The sequence below is a fragment of the Mytilus californianus genome, unplaced genomic scaffold, assembly GCF_021869535.1.
Source record: "Mytilus californianus isolate M0D057914Y unplaced genomic scaffold, xbMytCali1.0.p SCAF_1, whole genome shotgun sequence".
NCBI lineage: Eukaryota > Metazoa > Mollusca > Bivalvia > Mytilida > Mytilidae > Mytilus > Mytilus californianus.
Window position 1 is genome coordinate 90,038,362 of NW_026262581.1, and position 12,952 is coordinate 90,051,313.

A 12,952-nucleotide genomic window follows, 5' to 3' on the forward strand; every position below is an offset into this window, starting at 1 on the left:
TGCGCTTGTTGCCGATCTGGTGTGCCAAGCCCCTTCCAGCTGATTTTTACAGTTTGTTCTTTTGGTGTTCTATTACACCACTCATGTATCCCAGGGGCGTGTTTTATTGGTCTCTTCTGTACATCTCCAGAATGTCTTCTGGTGAAGAGTTCAAAAAAATGAATCTGGACCTCTTCTGAAGATATTCTGTAGAAGAAGCAATAGAACAAAAATTCAATTTGCCGTCGAATATAGCAGATTTTTTTTTATGTTGGTTGACATAAATGAAGTTTACGATGATTTATTAGAAAATTAAGATACGTCATTTCAGTCGGTAGACATGACTGTAATAGACCGTAATAGTGTGCTCTTTGGCATTGATGTAATTATACAATAAGTGTAAAAACAAAGAAAGTTAGTTGGAAGAAATCGCTGTGTTCGTCACATTTATCTTTATGCTTTCCTAACTCAATTTGGGTAAACAAATCCGGCTTAAAGCTCCGACCATATAATTTTCAGGAATAATCTTAAACTGTACCAAAATTTGTCAATGTTTTTCTGGTATATGCTCGAAAAAGACATCTTGTCTACCAAACATGTTTGAAGTAACCAAACTGGATTATTTTTCTACATAAATATATTGCAGAGTTCTCAAAATCTTTTTTCCCTGGTGGTCCTTACCATTATTTCAATTGCAAAATTTCGATGGTCAAAACCTTCCAACCACCACAAGGTATACAAGGTCACGGCGTTTCTCAGACTGTTTATGACTAAATCCGTTGGTTGTGTACTGATTGATACAATGGTCTGGGAGAACAAGATTTATTTCAGTGTTACTTGTAATTATAGCTTTGAATAAACTTTCATTAACTGCAAATACTCTTATTTCGGTGCTTTGTGTCTATTGTCTTAATGTTGTTTTTTGTGTCTCGCACCGACCTTTTGGATTAATCTAATTGCAACTGTTTTTACAGTTTGTTCTTATAGTGTACTGTTACACCACTGTCCCAGTTTAAGCCGGGGAGGGTTGAGCGCTCATAAACATGTTTAGCCCTGCCATATTCTTTATGTGCCTGTTCTAAGTCAGGAGCCTGTAGTTCAGTGGTTGTCTGTCGACTCATATTTGATTTTTGGTAAATTGTTTTGTTATATATAATTAGGCCGTTAGTTTTTTTGTTTGAATTGTTTCACATTTTTCATGTCGGGGTCTTTTATAGCCGACTATACGGTATGGGTTTTTGTCATTGTTGAAGGCCGTACGGTTGTCTATAATGACTTACATTCACTTCATTTGAAATTGGGTGGATAGTTGCCTCATTGGCAATCATACTACATCTCCTTATTTTCATATTATATACCTGACTTTTAAACTCGTGTTTTCCTTAACATGCATGAAATATTTGTCACTGGACGTTAAAAATAAGCAACCAACAATCAATCAATTTAAACTTGTGTTAAATGAGGGTAAAAACATTTGATAAATTTGTTTTGTGGTGGGTTGGGGGACAAGAGGATTTTACATATGAATATGATGGCCAGGTAAGTGCTGAAAAAATAGGCATGATTAATGGCAGATTAAAAGGAATAATAAATCCGCACAAAATCCTTCTGCACCCTCCCCCTCCCTGAGAATATCAAATAGTCGTCCCCTTACTGTTATTGTCCTTGTAGTTCATATATTGATCCAGCTTATTGTCCCTACAGGGATGTCCTACTAAGGCTGCCATACCATAAAAACGTTTATCACACAGCTCACATTCTATTATATCTGCATTCATAAATTTATTAGAGTCATTTAGACTAATCGACGCCGTGTTTGTTATGTGCCTCTGCCGTCTAAACTACCTATTTAAAAGGAAGAGGGAGAAGAGAGCCAGAAGATCTTCCCAATGCAAAAAAACAGAAATGGACCTCTTCTGGCTCACTACTGAAGAACAAAAAAACACGCCCCAGGTTATTGGGAGGTTGCCTGAGCCCTCGCAATCATATTTTAACCCCGCCACATTCTGTATGTGCCTATCCCAAGTCATGGGCTTGTAATTCAGTGGTTGTCGTTGGTTGCTGTCTGTCATATTTGTTTTTCATTTATAGTTAACTTAATTGTTTTATCATAAATTAGTCCGAAGGTTTTCTTGTTAAATTTGGATTGTTTTACATTTTGCCATGTCAGTGCCTTTTATAGCTTACAGTACAATATAATAAAATTCTTGTATAAGTTAATACTTTCTAAATGTATAAAAAGATATAGAAATACTATAATAGAACAATTTAAATACTATTTTACCTTAAGTAGCCATAAAGTTCAGCAAGGCATCGAACACACATAGCCATAGCCTTCCAAAGAAAGATCCAAAAGATCCTTTAAAGAGACCATTTAAGTTTAACAAATGGATGTGGTAAATTTTCCTTATGTAACAAAACATACATAATCACATTTGATTTACACAAAACGTAGACAATAAACATTTGTATAACTGGTTGTATGAAGATAATTCAACAATAAAAACATCGAAAATTAAATAGAATCCAACCCGGAGTAATTTCAGATGTATTGAAAGTTTGCATATATTATAACATTCTTCGTCATATAATAACAGAAGAAATGTCGTCTGGTTCATGTGTCATAATAGACAGAGACAAAGGTCGTCTGGTTCATAGGTCACAATAGACAGAGACATATAGTTGTGAAAAGGGGCATTCAAAATACTTGATTAGTAGAAAGACTGAATACAACATGGCAAAAATGAAATAAGACAAAATAACAAATAGAAGTCTAAATATTTTGATCATAACACTAGAGATTAAGCAACACGAATTTCACAAAAATCGAGAGATGGACTCGGGTGCTTTGGAACGGGTAAGTAGTATCTGCTTCACTAGTTACACCCATCGCGGATTGGAAGTCATAACATACAATATAGAAAACTAAAGCAAAAGCAACACGAAGCTCATGCGCACTCGAGGTTTCCAGAACTCAGAAGGCAGTTCTTTCTCAATTGTTATACAGATGTACGATGATATGAAAGCCATGCGTAAGATGATATCTATGCAGATTCTTGTTCACCTGATACTCCCCTACTGCCATATATCATATCTTCACGAGTTTTACAATTGTTATTTAGTTGTACCAATAAAAATAAACTCGCGTATAAGCAGTAGGGGATATCAAGTGATCAAGGATGGTATGTGTTCTATAAACAGGGAGGGTCCACATAGTTGTCTGTTACGTTATTCCCTTTTACAATGAGGAAGATGTACGTCATTTTAAGGATGAAGGAGGGCCCGCATTGCTTTTTGTTAACATCAGGTCATGTATAAACTATTTTCTTCAGTTTTGCATGGAATTAATTCATAAAATAAGCCAAAACCGTATTGTTGTAATGGTGTTTAATTGATAGACTAACTGTCGTATGCAGTCAGCCTTTCAAACACTTCTATGCAAGTTTAGAGCATAGGTTATTGCAGAGACATATATATGTTTATATGTCTCTGGTTATTGGTAGTATTTTAATCACTTGTGATCAATTTAAACATTTACATCATGTTATGTAAGCAATTGAAGCATTGTCACATTAATTTTTACAACCAAAAATTGACACAAAACTTTTCGATAGAAAGGATTATCCATATAAGCAAATTACATAGTTTAAGAGGTATTGGTCATATTAAGCTAATGTAGGATAACGGGTACACATAAAATTCAATATAAGATATTTGAAAAAAAGATATGGCTCAGAGGAGCTACTGCCTAATTTTCCTGGATTTTTAGGTTTTTAAAAACATGCATTCCGAAGAAAAGGGATGAATATCAACCCCAAGAATCTATCCACAAGACAAGAGGAGAATAACAGCTGATTATCATTAGAATGCGGGTTGACTTAAAAATCACGTCGATCAATCATCAAATATTTTGTCAATAAAAAAATCTATTTTTTTTTATGTTTCAGTATGAGAGAACTTTTTGTTAGAATCAGAATATGTTTTACAGAGTATGATTTGCACTCAACGTGTTATTAAGCTACCAAGAAATAAAAATAATTACAGTGAAAAAAAGGAATGTTTACAGAAAGAAAGAAAAATAAATGTTATAAAGATATAAAAACGAATAAAAGAATTTATTTAAGTATAAGCAAAAATGGATACATGTAGTACCTTACATAGCTTTGTATTTTATATTTCGCAGTTTCTTTAAGAAAAACAGACATACATGTAACCTGTAGAAATATTTTGGTATTATGGATAAAGACCCAGTTTTGGATGTATAGTAGAGAAACGACCAACCTCAACATTAAGTTTCAATGTACCACTAAATAGTTTTGAAAGAAAGTGAACATTATTAATTTAGCTTAAATAATTCTCAAGAAAAAAATCAAACTTTACATTTCTATATACACTTAATTTCTCACATGCATACAAATCTGCTGACGATTTTTGTAGCCATTGACAATCATACCACATCTCTACTTTTATAACAATAAATCCAGCAATCAACCAAAATATAAAGAGCCAAAGGCAAATAGGCAAATTTTCTTAGATATTGGAATAATGGTATATAATAAATTCTTACGTTCAATTTTGTCAGATTTTATGGACTTCCTTTCCCTTTTTGATTACCTTGGAAATCGGTATTTTTGTTATACTTGTATACGTTGTTTTCATAATTAGGGAACATACGCATCGATAGTGAAAGCTGCCCTCCATTGGTTGCCAACAAGCACACTGAGAACTATCTGACATAAAATCGGAATAGGTACTGTTTAGGACAGATCACATCATTACGAAGTACAGGCAATACATATTACATTTGAGCCAGTCCATGCGAAAAGGTACGAAAAGTCTTTTTGATAAACTTTACAGAACACGTTGTTAAAGTTCGTTAAAATATTTTTGAAAAACGATTTTTTCAGAAAAAAAATTATATTAATGTAAACATTCATAATATTGTCAATTCTGTCCCGAATTTGTCAGTTAAAACGGAAAAAGATGTAGAAATATCTGAATTTTTGTACTGAGGCATGTGTAAAATCATGTGTTACCCAGAACAATGCTATACTGAGCAGAAATTAAAAAAATTTACAACACTATAGAGAGAAAAAGTCATTAATCTTAATCATCTCTACCTGTGCCTAAAGAAAGGGAAACAACAGTAAAACGTAAGGAAAAATGCAAAAATTATGTCATCTTGTGTTTTTGAAATTGAAATTTTGATAGTTAAGTTAAGTTATTTAATATTGTATAAATTAACCGTCCTTGGACGGGATTCAAACCGTTGCCCCCATTACTTTTTAGAATTCCGCATTTTTTTTTGTACCTTTGTGCATGGACTGGCTCATTCGTCTTCGTCAGACCAGTTCAATAACGTTCATACGGCTGAAATTTTTATAAAACACCGAATCATTTCAAACTTGAGGTAAGATTTAGATGGAATGTTTGAACTTTTAGCTTACAATGTATTCCACATATCCTCCTTCCCCACCCCAATAAAAAACAAACAAAAAAGTAATCTTAGTGAATATGCATGAAATATTTGGTAGTCAGGTGACATTCTGACCAAGTAACAATCAATCAAACCGTAGAACTCTTGACCAGTCATCATTTTCGATTACAAAACGTTCTATACACAAACGTCATAACTACGGAGATTAGAAATTATTATCCTTTTTATTGAAGTTAATAAAAGTCTTACAAAGATATTTACTGAACGATTTTTGTTGTGTCTTAAAAAATGGATCAACAGGAACTAGTAGCAAAATGTGGAATGCCGGTTACAATCTCAGTTAAAATGCAGTTCAACGGTGTTAAAAAAATTCATGGTAACTTAACATAATTAATTCATGAAGCATTTGAACTATTAACAGTTGCTATTTTCTTCCATTTTGTGAATTTTTTTTTTATCAGTGACTAGTTTGCAAGATGGTGTTAAGCGTTTAAATAATGGACTATTCAGTCGATGATCTAATGTTAGCCGATAATAGTCCTGGTCTAGACTGAACAATCAAATTTTATTTGGAAATAGAGAGTAATTTTTAAAATTGAAGTTTAGATTAATGAATAAATATAAAGAAGCTTTAACTTTGAGCATACTGAAAGGTGATTTTTAACAAAAATGTTTCTTTAGAATCAATCAATTAGTCAACCAATCAATAATTACTAAACACACGATGATTTACTATGGTGGTTGTCGGTGTTTTTCTTATAATGAGCGTAGGTAGTTAGTCAAATCTTTTATTTTGCTCTTCTTCAGTGAAGATTTGTTTAGATGACATCAACAAATCCCATGGTGCTTTGCATAAACTTCCTGAATCCATAGTCGCAAAAGCTTTGTTAGAAACGTGGAAATTGTTGAAAAGACACTGAGTTTAATAGATTTTGTATTAATATTCTATATATTTCATATCAAACTACAAGACAACTCCGTCAAGCAATTCACCATCTAAGCCATATTCGAAAAAAACATGAAAGACACTTGCTACATGACTTTAAACAGAACAAAAAGTCAACACGAACAATGACATAAAACGATGAACTTATTGGCGAATAAATGAATTAGATATAATATGAAGTTTGGATATAAAACATGAATACTAATCTTACATTTAAAACATAGACTTCAAAAGTTCATTCAAACGTAGATTTAAAGGCACCAGAATAATAAAATGTCGCGATCAAGCAATCCAATGGACAATTTTGAGTACTTGCGAGCAATTGGAAAAGGAAGTTATGGTGAAGTTTCTTTGTACAGACACAAAAGAGATAGAAAACAGGTATTTTTTTAAAACAAAGTATATAGGAAAGTAGAATTGATTTCCAATTAACAGTCATCAATAGTAAGGTCTCATGGCACTACTCAGTTTCATGAGATGGATTTTTCCAGACTGTAGTATTCATCTATTTCATTCTCAACTAGCCGGGTACCACGATATCCCGAGAATAACAAGAACAAAATAATATCCTGAGAACAAACTGATTTGTCCCCATAACAAGATTTTACATGGTGTTATATATACTGCTTAAATTAGTGTATTTAAAATTAAAAAGATTTTGGAAACATTGTTTTTTTAGTTAATAAATTTGACGAATCATATTTAATTGCATTAACAATATTTTTTAAACACAATCAGTTTGTCATATAAATGTAAACTAAAGGAAATTGCTCTTCAATCTTTTAACTCTCTCTGGCAAATTTTAAACAAACGAAAAGTATGTAAAAACATTTATTAGGCTTGGATCAGCATCTCAAAAACTTACAGGTCTACACAACATAAACTATACACACAACACAAAAAAAAACAAATGACAGTCACAATACAAGTACATGTAACTTACTCAAACAGAAGGTACAAAAACCTATCTATCAAAAAACCTGCTAAACACACGGGAGAAAAAAATCTGAATAAAATTATTTTTTTAGAAATAGGGCTGGGTGGGTGGGTATTTCAAGAATTATAAATTTAAGTCGATCGACGCGTCAATTAAATAAAAATTATGACCTGTTCAGAGAAAACTGATTAGAATAATGATCATACGAATATAGTGATTTGAAAGGAAAACTATCCTGAGTAGAAATTACCAGTAGGACCAATAGACCACTTTCGAGTTCATCCTTCACCGGAAAAAACTTGTCAATTACGCGCGCCTTTATGACGTCATTTACCAGATAGAGGGGATCGCCTGTATCCCTGCACTATTAACGTTCATCAAGCGTCTGAGTGATTGTCATTGTGCAGGATAAACTAGAAATAATGTTTGTTTTGTAAGTACTTAATCACAATTCCCTAATGACAGTAGTGCTGATTGTCAATTATGAGAATTTAATTTGCCGAATAATTCGTGCAATATAGCATTATAGTTTTCCAACCACTTGCTTAACATTGGAACGGAAGTGACGATGCCCCATTAACGCACGAATGATGTTCACTAAAACCAGAGTTTTTGACGGAAATGCATCGAACTCGAAAGTTGTCTATTGGACTGGACAAGCCAGGTAAAATATAAAAATTACTGAACCAATGAGAAAAAATGTATCATTCTAATCGTGCATGCGGAACCAGCACTAAGGAAAAATAAATGCTAATAGTTTTAGAAAACAAATAAAAGATAATTGAATTTTAATTATGCATTTTTAGAATAAAATTTTTACAATTATTTGATAAGCTTAAAAACCTGAATGAAGTTATAATAACTGTATTAACCTACTTTTCATCATTTCAGGTTTTTTATAGAATCTGTTCTTTCAGTACTTTCAATACTTTTATTTTTTTAATTTGTCTACCTTTTGAAAAATTATGTCTGCCATATTGTTTTCAACAAGGAATTTGCATACAACACATAAAAATCGAATTCTTGAAGTGAAATTGCATTTTTATTCAGTAAAAACGAGTAATATCTTTAATTAATATTCTTTAATATTGTTAAAAGTAGTATAATACCATAAAAAATCTTGTTATCGGGATAAATCTGTTTGTTCTCAGGATATTACGTTGTTCTTGTTATTCTCGGGAAATCGTGGTACCGCAACTAGCCTGTGAAAAAGTCATCAAGGCAAGACATAGTGATCCCATATTCTGTCATCAGCCTTGTCAACATTCCAGTTCAGTATGAAGGTTATTTTTTTTGCCTCAATAAATTTGAATACATGTACATAAAACAAATTTAAACAGCACAATAGAATTAGTGAAAGTATTTCATGTACAAACAATATGAAATCTCATGGCTTTCTCTTTGCAATTATAAATATTTTCTTTAATAATAATTAGTCTTCTTTTACATTACCAACAGAAAACACCTATACATAAGTTTGAAACAAGAAGGTACAATTTTATGAGCATGTTAAAATCTAGAAAAAAATATTTGAAAATATAGAAATACTGTAAGCATGGTAAGAGGGTTCCCACAAAGATACATTTGGGGTGAGTTCCAGTTTATTCTGATTAGTCCATATATAGTTCAGTTACTCGAATAGTTCTGATCTGAACTGGCTCATTTGTTTATTTGTTAACACTAAAAAATGGTAAGGTGTACAAATCCATTTATATGTATTTTAATTTTTTTCCATAATCATAATGGCATTTTTTCCTCCACAGTATGTATTAAAGAGAATAAATCTTGCAAAGGCTTCAAAGAAAGAAAGATCATCTGCTGAACAAGAGGCAAAACTGCTGTCAAAACTGAAACATCCAAACATTGTTGCTTACAAGGACTCTTTTGAAAGGGATGGTCAGCTTCATATTGCAATGCAGTTTTGTGAAGGAGGTGATGTATACACAAAACTAAAGGAACAAAAACAGACATTGTTAGAAGAAAGACAAGTAGTGGAATGGTTTGTTCAGATCGCTATGGCTTTACAGGTAGCTGAAAAGTATAAAAAGTAAAAAAAAAGTGGGGGGGATGAGTACTCACACAATTAGTTTAATCTAGTGACATGTATATATGCCTTTCACAAGTCACAGATATCTTTTTTTTCGTCTTTTACTGTTAATGACAGATCTAATAATTATATTAACAGCTTGTGAAGACACTTGTCTATTTTTAAAGACAATATGTGACTCTCTGGTTTTCTTGTGTGTTTTATCTGAACTCAAAATCTCTTTTTATTCATGTTTCAGACAGTTAGCGATATGAAGTGATATACATGCATTTGATTGATCAAGAATATTAGTTATGTATTGTATAACATGAGGTGTATGTTAATTTCAAGGGTTTCAGGTCCATGTTAGTCATTACATAACAAAATTATCCCACTGCTGACTTTTTGGTGGCTATGACAGGCAAACTTTTGCTGAAGTGGCTCTTCTTTTATAAATTATTTATAATTACTATTAAGAAAGTAAGGAAATCTTCAATATATACCAAGCCTTACAATCATTGACCTTTTTCATCTCATATATATTATTCTCCTTTAGAAGGGTTTGAATATTTTTACACATTGATTCTAGACTTACATGACATGGCCATCTTTTATACAATTATCAATGAACTTAAACATGAGGTCACATTAGAAAGATGTCACTAATATTTGACCAGATTGTTTTTGGCTTATTTACCATCAGTTGGATGGAATGCAGTACTAAATGGGTGTGCTCTCATCCGATGAAATAGTGAGATTTTTGTTAGAAGTAGGATAAAAAATTCATATAGAAGTTATGAAAATTAATAGTGAGATTTTTGTTAGAAGTAGGATAACATATTCATATTGAAGTTATAGTTTCAACATACTAGTATGGTTAACATTTAAGTGACTTTCATGCAAAACATATAGAAAGGAGTCAGACTATACATTCATGTCAAGTTAACTACATTGTTATTCAAAACATGAAATTAACTTGAAGGACTGCAGGACTTTTGGTTTCTCTTAATGACAGGTGACAGTGTATATTTACTGAAATATAAAAATTCTTAACTTTCTTTCATGAAACAAAATGTTTTGAGATTGTCGCCAGTAAAGTGGAAAAAAGTTTTACAATTTTCATTTTGTTTTCTATTGCAGTATATGCATGAAAGAAATATACTACATCGAGATTTGAAAACCCAGAATATATTTTTAACAAAAAGTAAAATCATCAAAGTTGGAGATTTAGGCATCGCAAGGTAAGATCAAAGTAATGTATGATTTCCTCACAAGTTTATAAACTGATATTGTAAAGTGAATGTAAGTTTTTCATCTTTGCATTCAAGAAATGTAAAAAAAGTGTCTGCAATCCTTGCCTGAATTTCTATTCAATTCTACAGCTGAATTACAAAGGGCTTATCAAGCTTGTTCATGTTTACTTATGTAATTGATTACAGTAATGAGTATTATTTCTTTATTTGAACAAAGAAATGTTAGACTTTTTGATGCTGTTCTGATCTCATAAAGAAGTTTATTACTGTGTATTTGCAGAGTTTTAGACAGTTCAACAGACATGGCTACTACACTTATAGGAACACCATATTACATGAGTCCTGAACTGTTTAGTAATAAACCATACAACCACAAGGTAAGACCCATACAGTAATTTGTTTTAATATAGTACAAAAATAGTTCTCTCTCCCAATCTTAAGAAGCAAATTTAATTTTTGATCTCCAGTTTAGGACAATGTCATGGGATTGAATGCAATAATACATAATAAATTGACTCTTTGTAGTTTGTTTTTCTGGTGAGTTTAAGGAAATAAATGTATTGATTTAAAGTCTTCATAGCAACAAATTACTGAAAGTTTTGTTTTGTAAAAGTACCACGTACCATTTTATATTGCCAAAATTTGATCTATGGCTTTTATTTTTTAAATCTTGTATATGATAAGTGAAAGTGAAACACTACTTCCTAAAACAGAATCAGTGATTATTCATTTAATTCATGATGTAGATTTAAAAAAGTATTCTCGCCTGTCCCAAGTCAGGAATCTCTGGCTTTTGTTAGTCTTGTGTGTTTTTTAATTTTGGTTCATTTATATGTTTCGAGTTTAGTGTGACGTCCATTTTCTTTGAACTAGTACACATTTTTGTTTAGGATCCAGCTGAAGCACGCTTACTGGTGCGGGGTTTTCTCGCTATGTTGATGACCCATTGGTGGCCTTGGGCTGTTTTATGCCCTTTGACACATTCCCCGTTTCCATTCTCAATTTTATTCTGGTTTCTATATTTTTTTAAATTCCATTTAAATTTTATTTTTGAAAAAATCAGCAAATTTTTTTGTTCACAGATATTATCATAAAAAGTATTAATGTATAACAATGACGACCTTGTTAGCTTTTGACTTTTTTTCAGTCTGATGTATGGGCATTAGGATGCTGTGTGTATGAGATGGCAACATTAAAACACGCATTTAATGGAAGAGACATGCAAGCTTTAGTATATAAAATTCTCAAAGGAAGAGTAAGTCAAACAATATCATAGAAACAAGACATGTTTTAGGATTAAATTATATAACCCCAGGGTTTAAGCTAGGATTTTGAGGGCTTTAGTCACTTTTGCGAGGGACGACAATCAACCATATTTTGGGTAGCAGCAAGGGACCTAAGATGTATATTTCTATCTATACATCTTTGACAGACTTTGAAGGACTTAGGCATACTAGGCAGTTACTGCATGATTTGACTAATGTTGCACTTTAATAAGAAGATTAGGATATAAGATCTAGAAATATAGTTCACAATTTCACTTCAGTTAGTTTCAGGGTACATTCCTAATCAGCAAAAGTTGGGATCCATTTTTTTTAAACCAGAAATCACAGCATATTAAATGAACTTGTAAGGACTATTTCACTGCATTATTCATACGCATTATCCTTAAAAACATTTTAAAGCGATATTTAGAATTAATTCTATAAAGTTGGAACCAAGGATTTGTACAAATCCTTAATGGAACAAGTCTAATGACTTTAAATTGTAAATTTATCATGAATAGATCACGTTTACTTTCGATTTCCAAATGAAATGAAAACGGGAAGTGACAGGTGAATAATAAATTCAGAATGAATCCGGATTCATCTACGGATTGGTTCGTGTTCAAAAAAGGCAGGAAATTATCATTTTTAAATTAAGTTTGCTAAATAAGAACTATATTTGTCTCTCTCGTTTAGTTTGATACTTAATTATTTCGTATTTTACGTTCTAGTGTCTGTAAATTCATAAGAATACTTTCGCGCATGCGCAGTTCATCGTAAAGGAACTAAACCTAACATCAATCTTTTACACAGATTTAAATGCTGCGAAAATCTAAATGTTTAAATCTTCATTTAATTTAGGTTAATATGGCTGTTCCGCGCTTTACCTTCAATTGCTTTCTTTAACTCCGTAAAATGAAACAACTGAAACAACGTTTATCTTTAATCTAAAGTCACCATAAAGGTTTTTGGACAGAGCAACTAGGTCAGTGTGGGTGTTCCGCGCTAAACCTATCAATCCTTTACGTAAAATTAAATGCTGAGAAAATCCATGAAATTTTAGAATAACTGTTCAGTGTGGTTGTGCCGTGCTATACCTATAGTTGGAA

General features: G+C 32.0%; 2 protein-coding genes across 9 annotated transcripts in view; one reads left to right on the plus strand and one right to left on the minus strand.

Annotated features, from left to right (window-relative positions):
- The window catches only part of LOC127709723 (NF-kappa-B essential modulator-like), a 238,806-nt gene that overhangs the window by 110,114 nt on the left and 115,740 nt on the right, over positions 1-12,952 (minus strand). The gene's annotated exons all lie outside the window — the stretch shown is intronic.
- The window catches only part of LOC127709591 (serine/threonine-protein kinase Nek4-like), a 32,365-nt gene continuing 25,674 nt past the window's right edge, over positions 6,262-12,952 (plus strand). For all 8 annotated transcript variants that reach the window (XM_052215196.1, XM_052215209.1, XM_052215226.1 and 5 more), the window contains exons 1-5: positions 6,262-6,743; positions 9,063-9,326; positions 10,466-10,566; positions 10,859-10,955; positions 11,726-11,833. In XM_052215196.1, coding sequence (XP_052071156.1) covers positions 6,636-6,743; positions 9,063-9,326; positions 10,466-10,566; positions 10,859-10,955; positions 11,726-11,833 — 678 coding nt within the window. In that variant the 5' untranslated portion in view covers positions 6,262-6,635. The remainder of the gene's footprint in view (positions 6,744-9,062; positions 9,327-10,465; positions 10,567-10,858; positions 10,956-11,725; positions 11,834-12,952) is intronic.